The following is a 13,303-nucleotide window of genomic DNA, read 5'->3' on the forward strand; positions in this document are numbered from 1 at the left end:
AAGAGAAAAAAAGAAAATCGAAGAATATCTGGATGAAAGAAAAATTCTTATAATGAGAAAGAGAAGGAGATCACTGAGGCTCGTCCAAGGAGAGGTCTCCTCCAATCATGCTTTGGGCCAGCCGGTAATAGAGAATCCCCATGGTCGCCAAACAAGCCCTGGAGAAAATCAAGCTTTTTACGTTAGGACTTGAATTTTTCCATAAATTGTGAAAATTTGAAATTTTTTCAACACTACAAATTTTTCTGACAATTCTTTGACTGGGTACTTTTTTTGAACTTTTTGTTATTTAAAGAGGAAGGAGATTGTAGAGATAGATGGATCGCGAGAGATGAGTAGATAGATAGAGAGAGAGAGATGGTTAGATAGCGAGAGATGCAGATGGATAGATAGACTGGTTGGTATAAAATCAGAGAGAGAAATAGAAGGATGAATAGATAGAGAGAGATGGAGAGAGAGACACAGGAAGATGGAGAGATGGATAGATGAATTGACAGAGTTAGACAGCGAGATGAAGAGAGATATAGAGAGTTATGGATGGATGAATTGACAGAGTTAGACAGAGAGATGAAGAGAGATATCGAGAGAGATGGATGGACGAATTGACAGAGTTAGACAGAGAGATGAAAATAGATATATAGAGAGATGGATGGACGAATTGACAGAGTTAGACAGAGAGATGAAGAGAGATATCGAGAGAGATGGATGGAAGAATTGACAGAGTTAGACAGAGAGATGAAGAGAGATATAGAGAGAGATGGATGAACGAATTGACAGAGTTAGACAGAGAGATAAAGAGAGATATCGAGAGAGATGGAGAGAAACACAGTAAGATAGGGAGATGGATGGATGAATTGATAGAGTTTGACATAGAGAAGCAGAGAGATAAAGAAAATGATAGAGAGAGAGAGATGGAGAGAGACACATGAAGATGGAGAGATGGATAGATGAATAGATAGAGTTGGACAGAGAGATGAAGATAGTTATGGATAATGATAGAGAGAGAGAGAGAGAGAAACTGATAGATGTGAAGATAGGGGTAGAGAGAGATAAATTGAGAGGGATAGAGATTGAGAGCAAACATGATGGCAATCGTCAGCAGGATCTTCCTGGGGTCTATCCTTGAGGATCGTTGGTTCCGTGAACGCCCCTCCGGAGGATCATCAGCAGGCCCCTCCTTTCGGGGTGGCGTCGTCACCGGCAAAGTCGGCAAGGCGCTTGACCAGAAAGGTAGCAGCATCCTCAAGAATTTGTGGCGAATGGGACCTGATTGGATCACCAGAGCTGTCAGATTCAGCTTCTGTGGCCGTTTAGCTAGATCCATATTTGATATTTACTAACATGAAAATTGTGCAATGAACTAATTTTTTGGAATGAGGAAATACATTGAACAAGGAAAAGAATACAGAACTGTAAAATTAATTACGCGAGAAAAGAATTACCTCGTCTACTGTACTTCTTCTGGTTCCCATCTTCGTCATCAGCATAATATGAAATTTCTGAGCTCTGTCTATCGGGGTAATAAGAGGCTTTTCTAGTGGTGGCACCAGGCTGCAAGGTTAAAAAAAATTTAAAATAACAACAATCATAGTTCACAAATATATGCCCAAAAAAATATGTCATGAATTTATATATAATTTACTATATTTGAGAAGGACAACTTGGCTTACTGTAGGACTGGCGGGCTTGATGAAATTAGGCTGATGATCTTGGGCAAACTGGCCTGGGCCGTCCCCCTCCACAATATCTGGATCCCAGAGATTCTCAAAAACCATAATATTTTTCATTTATATTATTTTTATGAATAGAAATAATTTCTTGCGATTATTACCTATTTCTTGAGACTTAGACACGCGCATTAATGGGTCGGATGCGAAAGCCGGAGGAGGTGAGCGAGCTTCCGCTGACGGCAATGTGACGACATGATTGCCAAAGATGTTCTTCTCTAAGCCGCTCTGTCATTGAAAGCAAGACACATGAAAAGAGAGACAGTTAATAATATGTTGAAAAATGAAGAAAGTAGAGTCAAACAGACGATATTAGCAAAAAGAAATATTCTAATGATTTCCATGAAGTGAAGTTGGATTACTATTTGGGTCCCTGTCCCTCTCCCTTGCGATGTCCATCCCACTGGTATCCCTCTCCCTTGATACCCATTCTGCCAACCAAGTATCCCCTACCTCCTTGTAATCATCTCACCGGATCTTCAGCTGGCTCCCTTCTGTGTTGGTCCCTACCCCGCTCCAGATCGACTCTTCTATGTCAATACTTGGAAACAATTCCTTGATAGAAATCTAGGGTTTTTTATCAAAAAGAAGTTAGTCATAGTTATGGCTGGTTTCGTCATTTGCCTGGGTTCCTTTTCCCCAACTTAGATTGTCTATCTCTATCATCTGATCTTCAGCTGGCCCAGTTAAAAATTTTCCCTACCTCTACTATCGATTAATACCTCTATCTTTATTATCTGGTTCTCTCTCTTCCTCTCTTGTATCTCTTTTTGTCAGCCGGCAACTCTAGGGATGATATTGTTGAGAAGGTATTGACTCTTTCAGAAACTATAGATCACCTTGTTTCGTTAATCATGGAAACAACTGATAATGGAGGATTGGTTAAATATCCAATCAGATGCTAAAAAAGACGTGAACACAAATACGGTCAGCTAGTAACCTGTATGATTGCTTCCTTCAGTTTTGAATGGAGGAGAGATTGGGTATCCTTGAAGTTCTTTGGCGGCCAGAGCTGTGAAACGTAAAAAAATCATTGGAAGCGCTATTCAGAAAATATGAAATATCAGAGATTTTGACATTTTCAAGATAAAGCCACATTGAAGCTAAATACTTCCTCTCTTGAATTTTGAAGCTTTAAAAAAGATTCAAACAACCTATAAAATATACAAACGCAAGCTCCACTGGAGTTGATCACACGGAAAAAAAATATTTTAAAAAAAAAATACTAACTTTCTGTCAGCAATTTTTACATTGGACTTTCAGAAAAAAAGTCTCTCTCCGCATACAGCCATAATTTGCTGTATGGAAGTCAATTCATCAAAATGTTTATTCTATCTTTGAGAAATATTTGGATAATCGTAGTGTTTCAAATTTGAGTTCACTTTTCATATAAGCCAAATGTGATGCTGAAGGACAAACTTCAAAGGATCATTTTAAAAGAAACTAACGGGTGAAAGAAGCGAGTGATTTCTCAAATCCGGCGAAACATCCACTCATAGGATCCACAAAATTTTAACCAAGAACAACACAAAAATGTGTGGGATACTACTGTTTGATGGTTTTCACCGTATTCCAAACCGGCCAATGAATATGTCAGCCAAATGAGATGATATGACATTAAACAGACTCCAACCAATGTCACTCTAAAAGCAGACTTTTATGGTTCATTTTTTGAAATATTCATAAGAACCAGAGGCATTTTTATTTCTAAGTTAGACAAGGATCTCGTTACTGTCATAGATTATTGATATGAAACAGGAAAAATTATTCGTAGAGAATACATTTCGTAAAAATGATGATTAAAAAAAACAAGTACGGCAAAACTTACAGGGGAGGAGCACGACGGGCAAACATATTCGTTCGGCGCAGTCTGAGGAGGGAAGGTTTGGATGTGAGACACAAGACATTGCGTGTGGAACACATCTGAAACAAGAAATTGTGCTGAGATTTTTTGACACAATCTTTTATCCCCAGACTGGAAAGAAAATAACATGAATCAAACACTCACGCAAACAACCGAGACGTGTAGTTTGAGGATCTTTTTCTGCTTCCAAGTCAGCATGGCAGCCTGAACAAGTGGGTGGCCACTCATATTCTCCATCTATTACCCATTCAGAATAGGTTCGGACCTAAAAAAGGTTTGGAAGCGAGTTCTGAGAGCTGTAACACTCCATATACCAGTTTTCAGGAGAATAACTTGACGGCATCAATGATTTTTTTTAAAGATCAAGTGATGAAATGTTAATAACTATGCTTGATCCATAAGATTCGCAAATATAGCCTGGGCAACAGAAATGTTTTACAAAAGATTGTTACTAAGAATGTAGAGGAATCAATGAGGGTGTGGAATGGTGAGGTAAGTTGATAAGCAACCATTGCGTACATATATGTCAAAGAAGAGGAAAGCACCTATTCCCACATGTGCGGAGTGACCCACACGTGTGAGCATTTGAATAAAGGCAGGAAATCGGCAGGAGGGAAGAAGATATAAATAAGGAAGAGGGGCATCCGACGGGGGACTTACGATCAACTACTCACTGAAGGTTCTTGGAGATTCTCCGTCATCAACCGCCGATCGGGCCGTCCAGATTTCGTCGTCACTCGGAGTTCTATCCTAGAACTCATCTTCTCCAGGCTAATCTTTTCCCCTTCCTTTCTCATCTCAGATCTGTTTCACTGAGATCGATCATCGATAATTGTATCAAGACTCGTGATATTTCTGGTTAATTGAATTTCAACTCTTGGATTTCGTCCTACATTTGAGGAAGTGCGAGGTGATTTCCTCTAAGATCTGTTAGGTCTAACAGAGTCCTAACATAAGTAGGGTGGTGGGAGATAACAACACCCTAGATCAAATTTAGGGAAAAACGTAATTCATTGTTTTCCACGTTTTCAGATTCAGGGAAAGAGGGCAGATGGCCCATTATATAGTTACACCTCCCAGGCTTACGACAGAAACATATGGAAAATATCATTACGAAAAAATCTACCAATCAGACATTCAAGTAATAAATGATCAGAGTAGACAATGGCCATTATTTCATTCGTCATATCTAATCTTATTCTCTACATCTCTATGCATTTATTAATATACCAAACTTGAATGCTTAGTTTTGTTCCAGAATGAAAAGTGAGAACGGGAATAAATGAAAAAAAGTCAAGGTCTATTTAGTGAGACTATGATATGTTTCTTGGTGTATGTTCATATTGGGGAAGGGAAATAAAGGAGAAGAGTAGATGTTCCCAGGGTTGGAGAGTAGAACCTTTTCCACTCTTCTTCATTCTTCCGAGACAGGGACTGAATGGAGTGGTTGAACAGAGGAGCCAGGGATTGACAGGGGACAAGCTGCCTGAAGATGCAATGAGGTAGAGAGGATCACAAGGGACAGGGATCGTAAATGGAAAGGGACAGGGATCGAACTTCATTCTGTTAGGAAACCCGCCGTGTCGCTTCACTACTCGCGTAGGAAGCTGAAGCGACAAGGGGGCGCACCTAATATAAAGGAAGGGAAACACTGAGTTAGGGCACGGGGAGTACTTTGAAGGACTCTCTGGAGAGGGAAGCCCCAGAGTCACGACCCCGTTGCAATCTGTCTCGTGTGAACTCGGTGTTTGTTTTTGTTTCTGGGATTGTTGTTTCTTTCGTTTGGTATTCTTCTTCTACCTCGCAGGTCACTAACACTGGTATCAGAGCCGGTGACGGTGCCATGGACGCTCCTGTTGCTGAACCACTACACATGTCGGCTTCCGAAGGTTCCGATTTGGATGACCTCGCTCGAGAGTTGCGGTCGTCCTGCACCCTCACCCTAGATGTAGCAACCCTGGCGAACCAGTTAGCAGCGCTGCAACCCCTCCAGTCTCTGCCACAAGACATGGTGGTGCTGACCCACACTGTCTCCCAACTTGCAATCACGGTAGCAGCAATGCAACACACCCAAGAGTTGTCGTCCACGGGTATGTCCACCCCACCTCATCGTCCGCCAATGCCAGCATCTCCCCCTCCTCTGACACCTCCCGCCCATCTCCCAACCCCCTCCCGTCTCACAACCCCTGTCCACCATGGTACCCCCCCTCTTGAACCACCTTACCACCTTACCACCATGGTACCGCCCATCTTCCAGATCCAAACCACCTTACCCGCTTGAATGGGTCCACTTCCGACTTCAATCACCCTCGGTCCACACCTCCCGGTTTTCCCCCCCAGCCTTCCCATCTGCACCCTAAACCCCCCACCTGGACATCCCAAACCTGCCCACAACAACCCGTTCCCCATTGGTCCAGTCTGGAAGCTCCCACAACTGTGCCCCCAAGCGAGGGCCCTCGTTTTTCACGTCGCCTGGAGATGCCGACCTTTGCGGGTGCCGATCCAGAAGAGTGGCTTTATCAAGTGGAGATCTATTTCAACATGTATGCCATTCCAGATGAGGATAAGGTAATAGCAGCCGGGACTCTCTTTGAAGGCGATGCCCTCGCCTGGTACCAATGGCTCCTCAGTCTACGCCCTCTTAGGATATGGCCAAGCCTCTAATAGACGCTATTCCAAGACATATAGAAGAAGGAAGCTCAGATCTGGTCAACGGACAGTTGACCAGCATAAGTGAAACCCCGACAGGACATATAAATAAGAAGGGAACACCCAGGTATGGAATAACTACCTTTTCATGTGCAAGAAGTCTCGTTTAGACGAACGAAGAGGGGAGGAGCCGCGATCGCGTTTCTTCGCCGTACGACCTGGAGGGAGGAGTCCAGCCGATGATGACCGCCAAGATCTAGAAGGAGCTCACCAGGAGGGAGCCATCGAGATCATCTCCAACCAAATCTCTACTTCTTTCTAACTGCGTTGTCGAGATCTCTTTTTCTACTGGAATATTGATCATATTTTGGGAATTGATACGTCTTTGATACGAATATTGTATCAGCCTCAAATCCCAGCTACTGGAATGGTTCGAGGGAAGTCAGGATGGGACTGCACGCCAGCGTTTCTTTGACGCAAAGATGACCTCCACAGTTTATGACTACAAAAAAGAATTCATCCGGCTAGCTGCCAATCCCCACATCTCTGAAGGAATTATGACTGACTGTTTTATCAAAGGATTATTCTGAGAAATACGAGCTGAGATCGACATTGCTGAGTGCCATGATCTTTCTTTCCCTCTACCATGTTAAAGGCCCAACGAGTGGAACGCAAAAGACGTATGCTGACAAAATCTAGCTTGCCGCCAGTGAGCCACAACTCATCAATTATGAATCCTTCTCCAGCCAAAATGGGCTCCCCCAATTGTTATCATGGGGTCACCCCATGGAAGCATAAGCCAGCCAAAATGGGCACCAATGTTTCACCGTCAAAGGGCCCCCCCCGTCCCCGCAAGATCAACTTGACAGTAGAGCAGATCCAAGACCGCAAAGCCAGAGGTTTATGCTTCTCCTGCAATGAAAAATACTCCCCGAGACATCGATGTAACACAGAGCTGCATGTATTGGTGCTGAATGATAATCTGGGAGGGTCGGCCGAAAATGAAGAGAATCAGGACCCTACTTCCATTGACAAAACCGTCGAACCAGTTGAACTCGTTGAGGTCTCCTTAAACTCGGTGGTGGGGCTGACCTCCCCTGGCACCATTAAAATTGGAGGGCGCATCCAGCATCAAGCAGTCACAGTGCTAATTGATTGTGGTGCAAGCCATAATTTTATCTCCTCCGATGTCGTGGATTCATTGAATCTTCCTATTTCAGACTCTTCCAAATATGGCATCACATTAGGCAACGGACACAAGGTACCTGGACAAGGTATTTGCAAATATGTGCAGTTGACAATTCAAGAGCTACGGGTAGTTGACCATTTCTTACCACTTCCAATGGGCGATGTTGATGTCATATTGGGTATGCAATGGTTGACAACTATGGGCAAGACAGTGGTCGAGTGGGACACCTTATGCATGACTTTTCAAAGGGACTGCCACAACATCACCTTGCGCAGCGACCCCAGTCTGAACCGTTCAAGTATTTCGTTCAAGGCAATGCATAAGGAAATTCAACAAGAGAATGAGCTCTGCATTGCCCTTTTCCAAGTGTCTATTCAAGATCCACGTTCATCACAACTGGTGGATGATACGAACCTGCTGGTTCATATCGGGGAGAAGACGAGAAGGGAGGGAGAAGTCGCAGGGATGGTCGTCCGCATGCCGGGATGGATTACGGCAGGATGAGGGCGGGCGGAATGGACGTCGCCTTCGAGAGGGGTTCGGCGGAATGGACGTCACCGGAGGGAGCCAAACACATTCTTGTGATACTTCTTGGCTGCCCTGATCAAGGGAGGGCTGCTCTATTTAAAGGGATTACCAAAGGTCCAAATGACCTAAATGCCCCTATTGGGCTAAATGATGAAAAAGGCCTAGATAAGTCGGGGTCGTATCAGTGGATGAGGACCTCCTGTCCGAGTTCAGAACCAGTTTCCAGCAGTATTTGAAGCTCCTACATCCCTGCCTCCGGCAAGAAGTATTGACCACACCATCTGTCTGGAACCGGGGCAAAACCCATATCCACGAGACCCTACCGATACCCACATGCCACGAAGACTGAAATTGAGAAATTGGTGGGCGAGATGTGTGCAGGAGGCATTATCCAGCCATCAGTTAGCCTGTATGCCAGCCCGGCGCTCCTAGTGAAGAAAAAAGATGGAGGATGGTGTTTCTGCGTGGACTATCGTGCATTCTGACAGAGATCACAAGGGACAGGGATCATAAATGGAGAGAGGGATCATAAACAGAAAGGGACAGGGATCAAACTTCATTTTTTCTTGGCTACCTTCCTAAAGGACAACTGCCCTATATAAAAGAATATATAAATGCCAAATGACCAGAATACCCTTAGTACTGTAACATGACGAAACTAAACCTAGATAAAATGGGAATTGTATCAGACTACGGTAAGAAATCAGTTTACATAGCAAGTGCCCTCTTTAATGATTTTTCCGTATCTCACTAAATAATATAAATAATCATTGTTTCAAAAAGAAATCACAAAAATATGAAGTTAAAATCAATGAACAGCCGCGAATTAATATTTCTTTCACTGGTATGGTATTCTTTTGCTACCAGAATATTTCATTTGGCACACATGCCAACGGAAATATTCTATGATCCCTGTCCCTTGGTCTATGATGTCGTTGGTCTATGATTATCATTAGCACACAGGTCATTTTGAAAATAAATTATGCCTCATCCATGGGATATGCCCTGCTTTAACTTTGTCTTATTTCATCATGTTTCTCAGCAGTTTGCCGTGACTGGTCTGTTTGTCTTATACCCTTTCTTTCTGCTTGAGCCTAGTTGTTGAATGTGCCCACTATAGGCCCAGTAACATTTACACCAACTTTTGGGGGTTTCTTTTTTTTTGAAAAGTAAATGAGAGCTCAGGATGCACCGTAAATGAGAGCTCAGTATACCAACTTTTGGGGGTATGACAGCCTTAGAGAAGTGAGACTCATTTTGTATTCTTTATGAGAACAAGTGCAGCTGAGAGAGGAAGCTTCTGGTGTGGACTTCACACTCAGAAGAATCCTCTTAAATGGAAAAACAACATTCACAACACAGAAAGCTCAGCAGATATACTATGATGAATCAAAATCAAGGAAGCTACCTGGAAAAATGGGGAAACGAGTTTTAAAATCAATAAAATAATGCCTGGAGCACGGAAAATGTTTGGGATACAACTAATCCAGCTGGAACCACCTTTGTCTATAACTCTATCCATGTTATGTGTATCTCTTCAGCTCAAGTACGTTCAGCACTCTATCCATGATTTGTCTTTTCAAAGTTGATAGAATATGCCAATCTATCATACATCTCCACACAGCACTCTCCTACTCCACAAGGTGAGGGTCTAAAGAGATACACTATGTAACAACGAGTAGCAGGGAGTTAATTACAGATGATTCGAAAATTGTTCTCGAGTCCTCTCCTGAGATCTTTGTGTTAAATTTATGACTGAAATGGGGATATTATACTCCTCTCAAATATCCCTCTTTTATTTTATTGCCTTTATATGTCACCAATTATTGGATTTGGATATTAGTGAAAATTAAGTTCTTCCTAGTGCTGAATGCTTCTTTCTCCAAATTCCAGATATTCGACCATCAACCCCCATCTGCTACATTTTCCATGCAGATCAATGATATGATATGCCAGTGGGTGTATGTACGGAGGAAGGTCCAACAGGAGCCCAACCCACAAGCACGGGTTCAGCCCACAACTACTCCTACTTAAAGCCCCACTCGAGGGAGCTTGAGGCAGGAAATTGCACTGTAAGCTCTCCATCCCTCTCTCGCGACATCTCCCCTCTCCCGTCTTGGTCGTGGCTCTTCCCTCCCTTTTGCTCGCAGGCCAACGTCGTCATCCCCCTACCGAGCCCCCGAATGTTCATTGGCAATCCTTTGCCATCCCCTCATCATTCCTCTACTCTCCTCTTTACCCTGGGAATCTCTTCTATCTATCGTCCCCTAACTCCTCATATTATATTGCACCATCTTTGGATCGGTTGAATTGTTCTTGGTTGAATTTGAATTTACATTCCTGTCATCGATTCATCTCCAACACATGAACATAACAGTTAAATTCCAGATATTCTCTCATCAGCCCCCATCTGCTGCATTTCCCATGCAGATCAACCTGTTCTTTTTTTAAAGGTTGTGACCCTCAGATTCCTTGCCTTCTCACATGCAAAACAGTCATCTGAGTCAAAGGCCAACGCATAAATAACATCTCTAATAAGCCCATACCGTTATCAATTCTGCGTTAAGATCGGGTGGATGATGGATATATTAAATAACTCCCAAATTTTTAAGGGTGTGGCCCACAGATTCCTTGCCTTCTCATATGCCCAACAGTCATATGAATCAATGGCCGATGCACAATTAATATTGTAACATTTCCCCCAACAGTGACAGGCAATACTTCTCCCTCGTGGAGTAACAACTTGCAGATAGGAGAAGTATAATCCGCTTCTGGATTGCTTTCCTCCTTGGACTTTCTGATCAGTATTTTTTTGAAAAAATTCTGATCTGTATTTTCAACTTATGAAACCCTTGACTGAATGCTTGACTAGAAGTTCAGACTGGTTTTTCTAACCTCTTGCTTTGAGCATAACTCCCGCTCCAAATTCATCCTTCGAAGCCTCAGAAACAAGTTGATACCTGTTTTCCTCCCCCATAAGGATTTGAATCGCCTCCTCAAGTTCAGGAACCCTTTTTCAGTTAAGAATTTGGCTTCTCAATTGAAGAGGGAAAATAACCAACTAACGCATGTCATGATCTTTTTTCTGGTCTCCTGTTCTTTTTAATTAGTTGAGGATGGAATGTGATATGGTTTTATTTATTTTAGATTAGAGGGAGCCTTTACCAGAAATTCCCAGGTAATTTTATGAGTCCAATGGAGAAAATAATCCGTATGGGTGGTAATATTAAGAACTGCCCACATTCACAAATCTAGAGGAATTTCTGTGTGATCAAATTTCACAAGGAAAATAAGCATCTCTCAAAAAACTCAATTAATTAAAAAAACTTAAGCATAACATAACTTTGTAAAGCTTTTTGTGGCTAGTCTTGGCCAGTATTTAGAAAATACACCCCGAAAATAAAGCTAAATAGATGACAAGTGCTATTAGAGCGCCAACCCAGAGAACAAGTCGTTCCCTCCAACAACATGAACAATTTAATAAATAAAACAGAAGCATATTCCCGAATGGAGCAATTAAAAATGAAAAAGTGAAAGTCATCCTAACAAAAGATGTAGTCAAGAAAGCAGAATATTTAAGAAAGTTAAAGTAAATCGAATTCGGCAAGTGAAAAGTCAGGATTGTACCACACATAGTTTGTGCTCGGGAAAGCAGATGCATTCTCCACAGACAGGAACTTTATGCACGAAGCAGTAAAGCTTGGTCGCCTAATGGTCAAAATGGCAAATCAATAAATACGAGAGCAGGAGTTAAGATATTTAATGGTTTAATAATTTAAAACCAACGATGCTCATAGTAAAAGATGACCCAATAAATTCCACATTTGAAATGCTTCTTCCGTCAGTGTTAACATTCATCAAAGAATAAATGTCAAAAATTTTCTTTCCGAAACGGACGCCTAATCCATGATGAAAATTGAATCGACGAAGCTATTGGATAGTCCAAATTAAACGATTCACAATTGTACGAAAGGATCAAAATTCATAATTTTTAAAATTTTCCAAAAATAAGACACATCCGAGGGTCTCAATTTTGGGCCATCAGATAAGACAACATTCTAGCGAATGCCTGTCGCGTAAAATTGTCCAGATCCACAAGTCGCAAAAATCATCCACGGAAACGCAACAAGACCGTCGCTCCGAACACAGCCAAGGATCTTCCCTGCTCATCTTGATCAAACTGAATCACAACTACAGAAACAATAATTCTCAAAAATAAAAATAAAAACGAATTCACACGCCACTGAGCTGAATAATTTCCAAATTCGTATCAGATCGATTCAAACACGACTTCAGAGTCGGTTTAGACCATCACCTTGCGGCATTTGCAAACCACCATCCGTACTGCAGCTGACTTCGAGATTAAGAAATATATACAAATCCAAACTCTCGTAGAGAAATCAGAGGAGTATACGACCGATTGTAGATCGCGAAGTTGAAGAGAGATCTGAGAAGGAGCGCGAGATTTCCCCTCCACGCGACAATTTGCGCGTCGGAAGAGTAATGAAACGCTCTTGAGTCAGAACTTAACCGGCCGCAAAGAAATGACCCTAAAGTGTAATAAAATTACTTTTGGGTGTAAAATGCAAATTCCTTATTTTCCAAAACCGTATGTATTTAAAAACAAATTAAAATACTGTTGTATAGATTTTTATCTCTAAGGTAACTTTGATTTTGTAAATGACAAGGTTTCGTAATATAATATATTTTTCTAAATATCCAGTAGGGATCTCAAGGTGGAATGTAATAAAAATACTTTGTATTCTCAACTGAAAGGAAAATAAGACTTGTACCTTAATTATTTAAATGTCAAGTCAACAAGTCTTAAAAAACCATTTACTTTAAATTTGAATTTTTCATGAATTATTTCTTTTTGTTGGTATTTAGGTCTATCCCAGAGAATCGTTTGAATTATGCTCTGAAGTTTGAACTCTATGGGCTTTAGGGATTAGTGGTCATCTTCCGTCGATCGTTCGTCTACGTCTTCGGCCTATGATGACATCGGTTTGTCTTTTGCAAACAATTATCCAACGTAAAAGCACCTTCGCTATGATCAAAAAGGTCACTAGGAGAGGAACCACAAGCAGTACCTATTTCAGTATTTAGAAGCAAGCCGAATCATAGAGATATTTCAAATGCTGACATGCAGCCAGTATGAATTTTTTTTTTTCAAATTGGCAAAAACACGGTGTCGGGTACGGCCAACCCTGCGGTTGTGCCCATAGACCGATCCAGCCGTGTCCTGGACGCCACCCATGGGGATTTCATTTATAAAGTGAAGTGTTTATCAATGTTTATAGGTGTGGAGCGAGTATAAATACCCAATTACACTCGGATCCCACTCGT

At 41.9% G+C, this 13,303-nt stretch overlaps 1 protein-coding gene across 1 annotated transcript; it reads right to left on the reverse strand.

Moving 5' to 3' along the window:
• On the reverse strand, positions 1–12,463 carry LOC144707745 (RING/U-box superfamily protein). Its single transcript, XM_078580981.1, has 10 exons — positions 12,273–12,463; positions 11,585–11,665; positions 3,736–3,856; positions 3,556–3,650; positions 2,668–2,739; positions 1,832–1,955; positions 1,671–1,747; positions 1,443–1,551; positions 1,083–1,266; positions 1–158 (listed from the first exon to the last, which is right to left on the reverse strand). Exons 1-10 carry the CDS (start codon positions 12,294–12,296, stop codon positions 71–73), a joined length of 975 nt encoding a protein of 324 aa, XP_078437107.1. The 5' UTR covers positions 12,297–12,463; the 3' UTR covers positions 1–70.
• Positions 12,464–13,303: the final 840 nt, after the last annotated feature.

This window comes from Wolffia australiana, chromosome 9 (genome assembly GCF_029677425.1).
Source record: "Wolffia australiana isolate 7733 chromosome 9, ASM2967742v1".
NCBI classification, from domain to species: Eukaryota; Viridiplantae; Streptophyta; class Magnoliopsida; order Alismatales; family Araceae; genus Wolffia; species Wolffia australiana.